This window comes from Rutidosis leptorrhynchoides, chromosome 7 (genome assembly GCF_046630445.1).
Source record: "Rutidosis leptorrhynchoides isolate AG116_Rl617_1_P2 chromosome 7, CSIRO_AGI_Rlap_v1, whole genome shotgun sequence".
NCBI lineage: Eukaryota > Viridiplantae > Streptophyta > Magnoliopsida > Asterales > Asteraceae > Rutidosis > Rutidosis leptorrhynchoides.
The window spans coordinates 8,266,244-8,280,558 of NC_092339.1; the positions used below are offsets into that span (position 1 = coordinate 8,266,244).

At 35.0% G+C, this 14,315-nt stretch overlaps 1 protein-coding gene across 1 annotated transcript; it reads left to right on the top strand.

Annotated features, from left to right (window-relative positions):
* The first annotated feature begins 4,337 nt into the window (after nt 1-4,337).
* On the top strand, nt 4,338-9,375 carry LOC139857026 (fimbrin-1-like). Its single transcript, XM_071845737.1, has 14 exons — nt 4,338-4,684; nt 4,765-4,935; nt 5,150-5,385; nt 5,484-5,655; nt 5,872-5,910; nt 6,105-6,173; nt 6,248-6,364; nt 6,489-6,700; nt 6,916-7,071; nt 7,832-8,031; nt 8,112-8,263; nt 8,369-8,465; nt 8,813-8,904; nt 9,068-9,375. The coding sequence occupies exons 1-14, from the start codon at nt 4,598-4,600 to the stop codon at nt 9,308-9,310; spliced, it is 2,043 nt and encodes a 680-aa protein (XP_071701838.1). The 5' UTR covers nt 4,338-4,597; the 3' UTR covers nt 9,311-9,375.
* Nucleotides 9,376-14,315: the final 4,940 nt, after the last annotated feature.

Consider the following 14,315-nt stretch of genomic DNA (forward strand, 5'->3'; position numbering starts at 1 on the left):
AACCTGTTTCATAAGATTAAATTTATCCTCACTATACTCTTTCAAGTTGACGTAAAAGAAGTTGTAAACCTTATCCTCCGTCATTTTGGTGGTGAACAAGTTAACAACTTCTTCCATCATCAGGAAGATGAGGCTTTTTATCTTCAAATCAAAAGCAACCTGAAATGAAAACAGAAAGTTATGAAGAAAATTAATTAATTAAAGAAGAAGAAGAAAAAAAAACAGAGATAAATAAGCAAGGAGGATAGAATGGAAAATTAAAAAAAACGGGTAAAATGTTGTTGTGTTCATGAGATAAACAAAGGCTTGGCACGACAAATTATTAATTAAATTAAATTAATGATCCAAGAATAAATCCCTAACTAGGTGGTATTAAGGTTAAGGTTGTTGTTAAGGCATATGAGAAGAAGAAGAAGAAATTATAATAGCAAAAAAAGAATAGGGGTGTACAGTAATAAGTTCCAAAGCATAGGTCTGATACTCTTGGAGAAATTTGGAATTAAACAATTTCAAGGGTTTTGCTATTTCTTTCAAATCCTGTAATAATAACTTATGGAAATCTTCAGGAGGAGCATATGAATCCCGGATCTTCGAACGTCCCTCACAAAACACCTTAACCCTCTCAAGGGTTTCACTACTGCTTTCGACTTCCATGATGCCAAAATAGCAGCAATTGTAACGCGATCGGACCACTCTAGAGTCAATTTTAAAGGGCTCGGCGTCAATCACTACCCCGTCTGAACATTCGAGATGCACGCTATTTATGACTTCGTTATCGCTATCGCTATCGCTATCTCTAACGGAAACGCCATCCATCTCCGCCGTATAATCTTTATACTCAAGATTCAGGAAATCTGCTACAATCAACGGGATCAATCAATCAATCAAGTCAAGTTGTTAATAATAATAGAAAGAGTAATAATCGATATTCATTCTTATTCAGCTCTTCATATTCATATACTAGTAGTTAGTTGTATAGAAAGAAAAAGGATCAAAACAAATAACTATTTTTGTATATCTATCATGTGCTGTCTGTCTATATGGATGGGTACCTATTCTTCTTTTCATCTATTTTTTGGTTTGGGGGTTGGGTAAAATCATGTGCACTTTATATTTATCCAAATCCAGTACCAATATTTACTTATTTTACTCATCCTCAATTTCAATTTCAATTTCAATTTTCACTTTTCAATTTTCAATTATTTTACATAAAAACGACAGATAATGGCTTTTGACAATTCGTTATGTCAAAAAATTTAGGTCATGTACAAGTTCTATTTCTATTAAGGTATAATCAAAGCTAATAATAATAATAATTAATAATGCACCTTCTGTTGAGATTATGCAATCATCAATATCTGTTTTTCCTCCTTTATCCTTTGATCCATCACAAATATTTGCATTTCTGCCACAATAAATCAATCAATCAATCAATTTCATGTGTTTGTGAGTAAATTAAAGGGCCGATAAGATTCAACAGAAAACTCTTTTCGATCGATCGATCGATCGTTCCTATACAGAGAATCACAAAACTTTATAAAGTTTTGGGGAATCGATTTCATGTATTTGTTTCGTCTGTTTAAAATCAATCAATCAATGAATTAAAGGAACGTACCTGTTGTCACTTATCCCGATTTCCATCTGTGAAGAGGCTCTAATCGCGAGTTCCATAGTGAAGAAGAGTCTTCTTGATCGAACGAACGATTCGAGGTTGGGGTTACGGTTAAAATTGGTGAATGAATGAAGTAAGGTTTTATAACTGACGGCTTGTAAATTTTAGTAATCAGCTATTGGGCTAATGAAGTTGTTGGGCTTAATTGATTATGGGCTTAATTTGTTCAATCACTTATAACCGGAAAATTGGTCAAAATGCCCCTGTTTTTGTAAGTCTTTAATAATATGCTCTCAGAAATTGATTGTCTGGGCTTGATTTATTCAATCACTGTATCAATATCCCCTCTATACCTTAAAAGAGAAAAATATTAACTAATAAATCTTTTCAAAACTCCTTTTATAACGTTTAGATCAAAAAATGACAACCTACCTCTTATCTAATGGATAATATTCATCATCTTTCATTATTAACTAATAAATCATTTATTTGTGTTTAACTACCTAAAATACCCTTCAAAAAATGCAAGCATATGTTACGATCTAAACAAATCTCAATCCCAATCTCACTATCATATTACAAATTACAATCTAAAAAATACTACCAGTCTTCGGACTCTAGTAGGGTCCTAGTAGGGTAGTAATTTTTTGATTTTTAATCGCGGGCCTAGATCTTGTTATCACTTTCTATGGTAGAAAAAGTAAGTTGACCTAGGGTCGTGTTTTTGAATGGTTTAATGAATTGAATTTCAAATGGATAACTGTCTTTGATTAAATTGACTGGATAAAGATAGTTGGTTGAGTTTTATCTATAGTTCCTAAGTACGGAAAGCAAAAAGGTGTAGGAGTACCGAAGTATGCAGATCAAGGGAATGTTGTCCAAGATATACGCTTAGGCTAGGAAAAGGTATTTATGGGGGTGAACCTCTAAGTAATGTAGTATAGATTTGATCAGATGAGCCAATCGTACAAACCTACCAGTCTTTGGACTCTCGGAATTATCTTTAAGCAATGGCTGATATGTTATTAGAGTTGCCATATCGGAGTATTTCTAAACCTAGGGGGTATCCTTAGTAAAGCACTCTGTTGTGTCAGAAGATGAGCTCTAATCCTAACCTCAGTTATCTGTTAGGAAACAAAATAACGACATGTTATGTTGAACATAATCACAATAGGGGGGACCTACCAGACTATGTTGACAACAATGTTTAAGAAACTAAATGACCTGATGTGTGTAAAAGTGTGTGCAGTAGTGATTAGCTTGTTCTCAACTTTTAAATTTATATTATCTTAACTTTCACTTTTAACACCCTAGCGAGCAACAAAACCCGATCAAGGTAATATAGGCTTAGTAATTAAACTATCGTCCTAAGAGAGTGTAGAAGCATACAATAAGTTGGATTATTATTTAGTCTAATTCTATTTAAGATATGATTCAACATATGGCGCCATCCGTTCTAAAGAATCACCTCATCTAACAAGACGACAAAGGAAATTCCCTGATGAATTAAATAAATTTCGTAAACATGTTGTAAGTATAGAATACTTCGCATATCCAATTCAGTATATCAATATATTTGAATTTATTAATTTTTTTGATTTAATTTATTTAGATCAAGATAACCAACCTCACATCAAAGAGCAGGCGTTGGATAACATTGAAAGTTTGACGGCAAACTAATGCCACTAACGCGGCGTTAAGGGGTTAAGGGTTGGTGTTAGTGGTTGGCGTCAATCACCTAGGTGACGAAAAAGAAAATTAGCTGTCAATTTTTTTCTATCCAATTAAAATGTGCCACATAATATAAATATTAACTTTTTTGAAAAAGCAGGACAATTATATTACATTAATATGAAAAGTGTAGAACGAAGAGGCTTCGCAATTATAGCCCAACCAAGCAGCTAGCAACTACCAAGCTAGAGAATATACATGCTTCGTACATAATACACGAAGTATAAAACATGACATGAAATAGGTAGCCGGATAGGTGAGGCGCAACCCAACAATCTATAGTTAGACTAAGTATGCATCCGGCTTAGATACCGACTTTGAATCCGGGTTAGATACCAACTTTCAATCCAGGTTAGACTAAGTATACATTCGGGTTATTATTTCTTTATTCACCATTTAAATCAACTTTCAATCATATTTTACAACATATTTTTCACTCAAATGACTCGATTAACTTTAACATTTATCACTATTAACATTGTCACACATCAAAGTAGTGAAAACCCGTGAAATTTTTAACCCAAAACAAAGACGAGTTGCGTGCTCGATCTAGCAATCTTGGGCGACTACTACTTCTCAAAAAATTACTAGCAAAATTTGAATATACCTACCGTCAAGGTTAAAAAAGTGATGTGGAGGCAACTAGTGGAAATACACGTAATAAAATTGATCCGATACCTGGTTCCGCGCGTAAACACAAACAAAAAACAGATTCATCAAATCAGCAAAATCAAAACCAACATAAATCGATATGACATTCTCTCCGGTCATTTTTTTCTTTCTCTTTTGTATCCGGTGCCTCTAATTCATGATTTGAGAAAAATCCTTCGTTAATATATGGACGTTTTTGGACTCAGTTTATTGAAATCAGCCGAATTAGGACATTCATTTACGAATTTCTGATGTACGCAGGTAATGTGCTCGATCAAATGCTCCAATGAATTCAATACGTAAAATGTATGTATCTTAAATTACGTTATTTACGTAGGTCTGATGATTTGGCGTCTCAATGAATTTTATCTGCAAAATCTTAAAGGCTAATATCTATGGCATTATGTAATTTTATATCAAATTATATATCAGAGGTTATCGATGATTTGGACTGCTGGTTGTTGGGTTTTGGATTTTAGACTGTGGGTGTTGTAGATTTTATTGGTTTCTTATTGTAACGGTTTACGGTGATCGATTGAGAGGTAAATTTGTGTTTAATTTTGTCTGGCTTTGCAAAAAGTTGTAATCTTTGGGACGAAGGAGATGTCGAGATTTGAGGGTGTTCGTGTTTCTGATCAGTCTCTGCAAAATCAGTTCTCACAAGCTCAACTGCGTAGTCTTAAATCAAAGGTAAATTAGTTGCTTTACGTATTATTTTGTTCTATGTTGGTTAAATAACTCATGCTCTGGTTTGTTTATTTGGTTCACAGTTTTTACAGCTGAAAAAGGAAAATGGTCAAGTTATTGTTGGTGACTTGCCACCTTTGCTTGTGAATTTGAAGCCTTTTAATGTGATCTTTAAAGAGGAGGAAATAAGAGAGATATTGTGCGAGCCCGGTACCGATGAGACTAACAAACTCGATTTTGAAAGCTTTCTTAGGGTAAGTACGCGCATTCTATCGTTTTCTTGTTTGTCTTTACTTCCCTTTATCTTCAGCCCATAAAACGTTTTTCACATTATGGGTACCTTAAAGGCATAACGATGATGAGACCCACGAAATACTACTATCATTTAAGGTAGAAATTTGTGCACATACTTTTTTGTTTTATAAAAGTTTGGATTGACTTTTTAACTAAAATGCATTGGATGGACAGGCTTACATAAATTTACAAACACAAGCTGCTAAGAAATTGGGTAATTCAAAGAATGCATCTACGTTTCTTAAAGCAACAGGAACAACACTACACACGGTGCATGATTCTGAAAAAGAAGTTTATGTTGCTCATATTAATAGCTATCTTAGAGATGATAAGTTTATGAAGCAGTTTCTTCCTATTGATTCATCCACCAATGCTTTGTTTGATCTCGTTAAGGATGGAGTTCTTCTATGGTACTTAACCAGGGTCTGCTATTTGACTCTACTTTATTAATGCAACTAGGAGCTCATTGATTTCGGTGGTTTTGATAAATCAATATGTTATAATGCAGTAAACTTATTAATGTTGCTGTGCCCAATACAATAGATGATCGAGCTATTAATACCAAAAAAGAATTAAATCTTTGGGAAAGAAATGAAAATCATACTCTTTGCCTAAACTCTGCAAAGGCTATAGGTTGTACCGTAGTCAATGTTGGCAGCCAGGATCTGGCTGAAGGAAAAGTAAGTTATTTTACATTTATGTCAATAATTATAATTAATTCTCTTATAGCTATTTATTAAATTATCCTAATCTAAAATATTTGAAAATAAATTGTTAAGAAACTAAGACCTATATTAGTTTATACCAAACACTGAAAACTAACAATTCATGTAACGGACCTCCAAAGACACTCCTTAGTTGATGCATTATGTAATCTCACTTTTATTTCTATGCAGCCTCATTTGGTACTTGGCCTAATTTCTCAAATCATAAAGGTGAGATTTTTGTTTAATATATCCTATTATATTAAACAGACTTCTTGGTTACTTATGAATTAACCAAATCATTAGATGTTATATTTAGTTATAATTAATAACTAAAGTTGTTAGCCTACAAAGGCGAATTTATGCATAGGGGATATCATTTTTTCAACTCTAACATTTATAACTTGCAATGGTGGCACTACTAGATCCAACTCTTGGCAGATCTCAACCTTAGAAAGACACCTCAGCTTCTTGAATTGGTGGATGATGATGATGTAATTCTTAAACCTTCTTCTCTTATAGATAATAAGGATATTCAACGTATGCTTATTATCTATATTCTTTATAGGATGTTGAGGAGCTCATAACATTATCTCCCGAAAAAGTCTTGTTAAAATGGATGAACTTTCATCTTAAGAAAGCAGGCTACACAAAAACTGTAACAAATTTTTCTACAGACTTAAAGGTAATTACTAACCACTGTCTTTTCATTGAGCTCTTAGATAATTGTATGGTTTAACAATTATCATGAATCATGAATATTCGACCTTTTTTATGTTCTCTAACAGTGTTATATACTACATGTGTAGGACGCAGAAGCTTATGCTTACCTGCTTAATGTTCTTGCTCCAGAACACTGTAGACCCGGCGCACTTGATACGGAGGATCCTGTTGAACGTGCCAAATTGGTACTTGAGCATGCTGAAAGAATGAAATGCAATAGATACTTGACTACAAAGGATATAACTGATGGCTCAACAAACTTAAACTTGGCATTTGTTGCACAACTATTCCATGAAAGGTTGGTGACAATCGTTTAACAAGATCAAACTGCTCAGTCTTGTATGTAATTCATTCATTTGACCCGTTCCCTTTAAGCTAACTTTTGGATAGGACCCAAATTGGCCCTTTCATTAGTAAATGGGTTGAATGCCAACTATAGTTATAACTTATAACCCCATAACATGCTTTTATATGACATAATATATCAAACTTATGGAGATATTATACGTGTAGGAATGGTCTATCTAACGATAGCAGCAAGGTCTCTTACGCCGAGATGATGAAGGATGATGAGCAAGTGTCGAGAGACGAGAGATGTTATAGACTCTGGATCAATAGTCTTGGAATTTCGTCATATGTTAATAACGTGTTTGAGGATGTCCGAAACGGGTAAATATGTCTTTTTATTATTTTAATACAGCAATAAAATAAGACAAAATTTTGCCGTTGGTTCTCCAACTTTGTACCAAACGTTGTAGGTGACCTTAATTTTTTTTTTTTTTTTTTTTAACTTCGTTGACCACCAACTATCAACATATCTCACGGATAACCTTGGAGGTAACGAAAGTTACTTTTGGCCGTTAAGTTGAAGCACGTGCACAACACGCGAGGGCATTTTAGTCAGTGTACGTTTTGTGTGGTTCCCTAAAAAACTGCCATTTTCATCTTAAACCGTAAACCAATTCCCTCTTTTAAAAATCAAACATTTTAAAAACCCTCACGTACACCGACTAAAATACCCTCACGTGGTGTGCACGTGCTTTAACTTAACGACCAAAAGTTAACTTTCGTTATCTCCAAGGCCATCCGTGAGATATGTTGATAGTTGGAGGTCAACGAAGTTAAAAAAAAAAAAAGTTTAAGGTCACCTACAATGTTTGGTACAAAGTTGAAGGACCAACGGCAAAATTTTGTCATAAAAGAATCACTTCCCTTGCAAAAAAGAAGCATAGTTTTGCTTTTGAGAATGGGTTATAAAAGAGATAAAAAAAAGGTCTAATTTCTCACAAAATGCTTTCCATGTTTTACGGTAGAAAATCAAAATTCAAACAGTTTGATGGAATTAAGGGAGTAATATACAACATTGTTTCCCATTTTGTTGTAGATCGAAATTCAGAAACAGTTGATTATGAATCTCTTATTCATGCAGCTGGATTCTTCTTGAAATTCTAGATAAAGTTGCTCCAGGTTCGGTTAATTGGAAGCAAACAACAAAACCTCCAATCAAAATGCCATTTAGACAAGTAGAGAATTGTAATCAAGCTGTTAGGATTGGAAAGCATTTGAGGTTTTCGCTTGTTAATATACAAGGAAACGATATCGTACAAGGGAACAAGAAACTCATACTTGGTAACAACCTAATGATACTGTACTTGTTTAGTTGCATGAAAGATAACATTTTTTTTATATGTATTTTTCTTCCTTTTCAGCTTTCTTATGGCAGTTGATGAGGTATAATATGCTTCAACTTTTAAAGCACTTAAGATCTCGCTCTCATGAGATAACCGATGGTTATATTTTGAGATGGGCGAATAGGAAAGTGAAAGACGTAGGTAGAACTTCACAGATGGAAAGCTATAAGGTTGGATTTGAATTAAAGGGCATTTTAGTCACTCATTTCTTTATTTATTATTCTATCACAATCATTATTTGATTGTTTTACATCAAAAAAAAAATGTTCATGCAGGATAAAACTCTTTCTAATGGCATCTTCTTCCTTGATCTTCTAACTGCAGTGGAGCCCAGGGTTGTAAATTGGAATCTTGTAACCAGGGGTGTAAGTGGTATGGGCTCTTACCCTGATAATATCATAGTCTTTAGATAAAATTGTAGTTCCGTTAGCTATAACATATAAGCCCAAATTGACTCACTTTCACATAAAGTGGTTAAAAAAGGCCTCTCTTAGCATCATAGTCAAAGTCCTAAGTAAGTGTACTTTACCAAAGGGCTTCTGGCCTAGCGGTATCAACGGAACTCATCAACTCCGAGGTTGTGAGTTCGAGTCCCGTCGTCGACAAAAAGGGTGTTTGTGTGTGTTTGATGTTCCAAAAAACAAAAACAAAATGTTGACTTTGGTTTTTTATACCCACCGTCTTCATGATACTAAAACTAACAGTGATTGTGCTGATAGATGATGAGAAGAAGTTGAATGCAACTTACATTATAAGTGTTGCGCGAAAGCTTGGTTGCTCGATCTTCTTGTTGCCTGAAGACATCATGGAGGTAATTATTATTTAATTTGAGAGTTACTATTTTTACCTATCACTAATTTACTAATACAAAAAAAAAAAAAAAAAAAAAAATGGATGGGGGCACCTGCAACCCCATGGTCTCCAAAAGTCCATTTCATAATATTGGAGTACTCATATTTTTGATATTTTGACAGGTGAACCAAAAGATGATGCTTATGCTAACAGCAAGCATCATGTACTTTTACTATCAGCAATGTGACGAAGAGCCTGAATCAACACCGTCGTCAGTTGCAGTCACACCGGATGCATCCCCTGCGCTTTCTATTAATGGTGATGAAGAAGGTTCAGTTAGTGGAGAATACTTCAACATGACTATGGATGATGCTGCTTCTGATACCACATCAGTTTCAAATCTTGAAGACATTTCTTCCCTATAATCTATTGGGTTACATACATAATTTAACTAGAATAATAGTGAAATTCTTTATTCTTTCTTGTAAGTGTTTGAATGTTGAACTATTATACTTTTATAGTTTGACAGTTGTTTTAATGGCAAACTCTTTGAGGTGTTTGGAGACTGTTTATAAATTCTTATGATTGACATCTCAGTCACATATAGTCTTGGTATCACTCACTTCCATTGTTTGTTCATAGTTTATTTTAATTTACAAGAAATCTTTTTTGACGAAAAACAATAATTAAATTAATGTAGATCAAAATGATTTGTAAGTGTTACAAATTGAGTCGTCTTATTGATAGATCCCACGATCTATTTGACCGACCTAATGAAATTATATCAAGTTACAATTCCTGACTTTGCACAAATACAACCTATTGTACACAAACACGAGAAACGTACAATTGAAACCTCTCTTAAATTCCTAACAAACATAACACTGATTCGTATTCAAGACCGTAAACAACCATAAAACAGATTGCATCCGTACACATTAGCCACCGCAAAACCCAACCAAATCCGAACAAGGAATTTACCCGAAATACATCAATCAACAAAAAAGTTGCCGTCATTGACCGGTGAGAACCAACAGATTCCAACTCGGAGAGGTGAACCGGGCCAAATCATGAAATCGTCGCTGGTGTTGAGACCAACAAATGGATGCCTGAACAACATCCTTGAATCTCACGATCTGCAACCGAAAGTAAATCCACAACACAAGAAAAGCCGACCCAGCAAAGAGGTAGCGTCTAGAACGAAAAGCAGTGACACAAGGCAGATTGCGACAAAGGGAAACAAGAATGAATGAGCGTCGTATTTAGATGAAAAAAGAAGTTGTTACCAAACAATATCATATACCAAACTGTTACAAAACCGCACACTTGACCCAAGTTGTAACCAAACACCACTCTTGAAGCAAGGTGTAATCAAACACCACCCTTAAACCAGCCTATAATCAAACACCACCCTTGAACTTGAAGCCAAATTACAAAACGAAACCACAAAACCGAATACTAGGGAGTACTACTCTTGAAACAATTGAACCAAACACTACATTTGAACAAAAAAACCATACCAGCCTTAAACATAAAAACAGCTCGTTAGTAATTTTTTCTTCTCGCCTTAGGTGGTAGAAACTCCAATATAACCCACGTGTATCACCCTTGAACCTTAGCCAAACAATCACCTTATCACCATATGAACTTAACCAACAAAACTATCTTGAACCTTAGATATGATATTTAAGTTAATGCATCACATATTTGACTATACTAGTTAAAAAAAAAAAAAACTACAAGCTGACAACTTATATTAATAATATTAACTTTTCAAAAAGATAAAAATAAATATTAACTTTTCCAAAATTAACCAATTAACCTTATAGCTATCAAACATTGAGTTGTAGCTCCGCTGGGCTGCAACATTGCACTCAATGTTATCCCTGACCTGAAGTATCTACCCATGTTGTCTTTCGCTTAGTGCGGGGGCAGCGGGGAGGAGGGGTTTTACCGGCCATGCCCTCGGATTGGTCCGGTTTCCTCCAGGGCAGTAGTTGGGGGCGGGTTATGCAACTACGGGAGATGAACGCGTGGATGGTTAAGTCCTCCTGGGTGATCCCAAACTGATGTCAAAAAAACCTTATAGCTATCATCAACGTCTATACAACTTTATACATACCCGTTAATTATTTATTTTATTGTGATCAGTATGTAATAGTACAATTAATACAATAATTATCCACGTGCTAACGACAACCTATACGACTGTATCTAGAAAAATTCTAATTTGATGATAATGATAAAACAATAACAAATGTATCTGCAACTAGTATGTAAAGATTGTGCGTTGCACCATTTGTCCCGCATTATATTATAATATATTTGATATTTGATATTTATATTTATATTGTGAGTGGTTTTATAATCCGGTTTGCTAGTATCCTAGATGAGGCCGGGGATGATGTTAATTTGCCATCCATGGTAGTGACCATATTTTAATGCCTATTTGTTGGACATAGTCTAAATTATTGACAAACATTTATGTTGTCAAATTGGAATTGAAGTTTGCATGCTAAACAAGTGGCTATGACTATTATATGCTTTCACATGCTTGCCTAACTTTGTTGAAGTCAAAGGAAAAGTTTGATTTGTATTTTGCATCTTCACATGTCAAGTTGGTTATTGGTTTCACATATAGTTTTCACATGTATATGTTGATCTATAAATACATAGCATGAAGAGATGAGAAGATCATCCAAGAGTGGGATTAAGTGATCCAAAAGAGAGAGAGAGGATCAAGATATCACAAATGAAAGAAAAACATAGTTGATAGGGTTTATCAACGGAGTGTGTTTATTTATGAGGGTATCACAAAGTAGATAGGGAGTTGATCGGTAATATCAACGGGAACCTTTCTTTGTGAGGTTGAGAGTTTTATTCTTGTAAGGAGTGTACGAGAAACTTAGATTTTATACTAAAATCTAAGGGGCTTGGGTTTGAGTTTAACTGATAGTGTACTTTTTCTTGTACCGGGTACTTTTATATTATAAGAATAAAGGAGACTCTTGGGGTGGATGTAGGCAGGGTTTTGCCGAACCACGTTAAATCGTCGTGTTATCAGTTACTTTATTTTGCATTCTATTATTTCTCGCAAGTTTGCCTCAAACAATTATATCCACGCTTCCGCTGGTGTAGGTGCGCTAGGCAAATTGTCATAACACTATTGATAAATTCACTAATTCTTTTGATCAATCCATTCATCCTTTTACTAATTCTACTCATATATATGCATTACAAACTTATATTATATAAGCATAATGTTGTGGTGTTGTACGTGGGAGGGGGATTTTTGCTGACGTGACATTTTTGTGGTATCGAGAGGGCGCTGTGGTAAATGTATTGTTGTGGTGTTGTGAGTAAAATATAATGAGTATTAGGTACGGAGTAATTAATATCGTATTTAAATAAATGAAAAGAAAAACAGATCGGTTGAAACCATCGTTGTGAGCCCGTGGTTTGCCCTTACTACACCACAAACATTTATCCCCATAACAGCCCCACAAAGCCCGTTGTGATGTTGTGGGAGGTGCCACGTCAACAACGACAAATTCGTTGTGTAGCATAGTCTGGCGATTCTAGAAACAGAACTTAATGGAGTCCTGAAATTTTTTTCCAGTACTAATTATATTTAAATATGGAGTACTATTTTAGTGGTTTTTTACCTTTAAAAAACTACAAATTCGGAAAATATATGGAGTCTGAGTAGTTAAATTTAGTCGTGTCCTATACATTCTAAAAGAAAAATTATAAATTTGATAAAACATACGGGGTCCTACAGTTAAATTTAGCGGTGTCATATACAATTAAAAAGATATTTTACTAAAAAAATTCAAACTAGTGGTGTCCCGTGACTCCACGAGTCATAACTCATAACCTACAATCGCCACTGAGCATAGTGATTGATCTTAGTCTATTAGTTTACCTATCCATACCCAAATATGTAAAGAAGGTTTAAGATATGTGCACCTGACATTTTTTCTTGCATATATACTTAAACTTATAGTTTTTTTTTTTTATTTTTTATTTTTATTTTTTCCTATTGTCAGAAAAACTTGACGTGTTACTTGATGTTTGACTTCTAGCCTTATGTATTATTGTTTGTTATTGAGCATATGTCTTGAATTTGATGTACGGACTATAAAATAACTCATACTATGTACTCCGTAATATGTAAGGGATTTTTTCTGTTTAATCACGTATTAATCAAATCAATGTAAGAAACCTGTTTCTTATCATTATATTTTATGATTTATGATTATTATCATATATATCATATATGTAAATTATGGGGTTTAAAACATACATCTTTTGTTAGAATGTTTTTCAAAATATTTTGCTAATGCATGCTCCAGTGACATACATTAAAGTGTATTTAATAAATTCGTAATTTTCAAAAATATCATAAATTCATAATTAATAATTAGTAGACGCATGAAAATGGAAATTGTTTGATTGAATTAATGTGTATGAATTATAAATTCCGATAGTTATGGAAATCACGAGTTCATAAATGCACCTATGTTACACAGATATAAATTAGCAAAACCCTTTTTCAAAACATCGTAGTTGGAAGCTAACAAATTTTGGCTTATTAGAGAACTCCCAACGGTTACGCCCTCCACTTCGCCCAGGGTCTAGTCCAGGAGGACACCAATGGCAGCAAGGTGTCCAGCCTCTAGTCCAGGCTTTAGTCCACTCTTAGTCATTGTTTAAGTCCTTTTAAATCACAAGTCTGGACGGAAGACATGTACAAGTTTTTTGTTTTCAAACTTGTACATTTAATTAATTAATGGAAAGAATGAGTGTCATTGTTGGGAGTGTTTAGTCCTGAGTTAGTCCTGAGAAGGAAGTGCTGCGGTGGCGCTGATGTGGCGGACCTGGACTAAAGTGTAACATCCCAGGTAACACGTTCCCCGTAGCATGATATTGTCCGCTTTGCCCGTAGGCGCACGGATTTTTCTTGGCGACCAAACACGACGAGCACTTTCCCAGGAGGTCACCCATCCTGGTAGTGCTCTCGCCTGAGCACGCTTAACTGCAGAGTTCTCATGAGATCTGCTGCGCTTGTGGTCCCAAAACGCGTCATGCTAGGAAAGGTCTCCACACCCTTATAAGGCATGCTTCGTTCCCCTCTCCAACCGAAAGTTGGTATCAGAGCTGGTATAACGCCGTCCATGTGTGGCGGGTTAGTCGTAAAGGAGGTTCTCACAGTGTGACCTGTGACGAAGCATTGGCTCTTACTCCTTGCGATCCCTTACAAGGGTTGGCAGTAGCCGAGAGGCAGACCCTAAAATCAGTATCTGAGGTACACTCAGTGATTACCAGGCGGTTAGCTGGGAAGGCACTGAGTGGGACGGTGGTTGTCCCCACTGTATCTACAGATGGTATCAGAGCCAGACCCCGGACCAAACGTGCACAGCGAGGACG

Bases quoted from the DNA above. Each gene is read 5' to 3' on its own strand.
- LOC139857026 (XM_071845737.1), top strand. From the start codon at position 4,598: ATGTCGAGATTTGAGGGTGTTCGTGTTTCTGATCAGTCTCTGCAAAAT. The intron at 6,365-6,488 runs GTAATTACTAAC...CTACATGTGTAG, and splicing joins ATTTTTCTACAGACTTAAAG to GACGCAGAAGCTTATGCTTA. The intron at 8,264-8,368 runs GTTGGATTTGAA...ATGTTCATGCAG, and splicing joins CACAGATGGAAAGCTATAAG to GATAAAACTCTTTCTAATGG.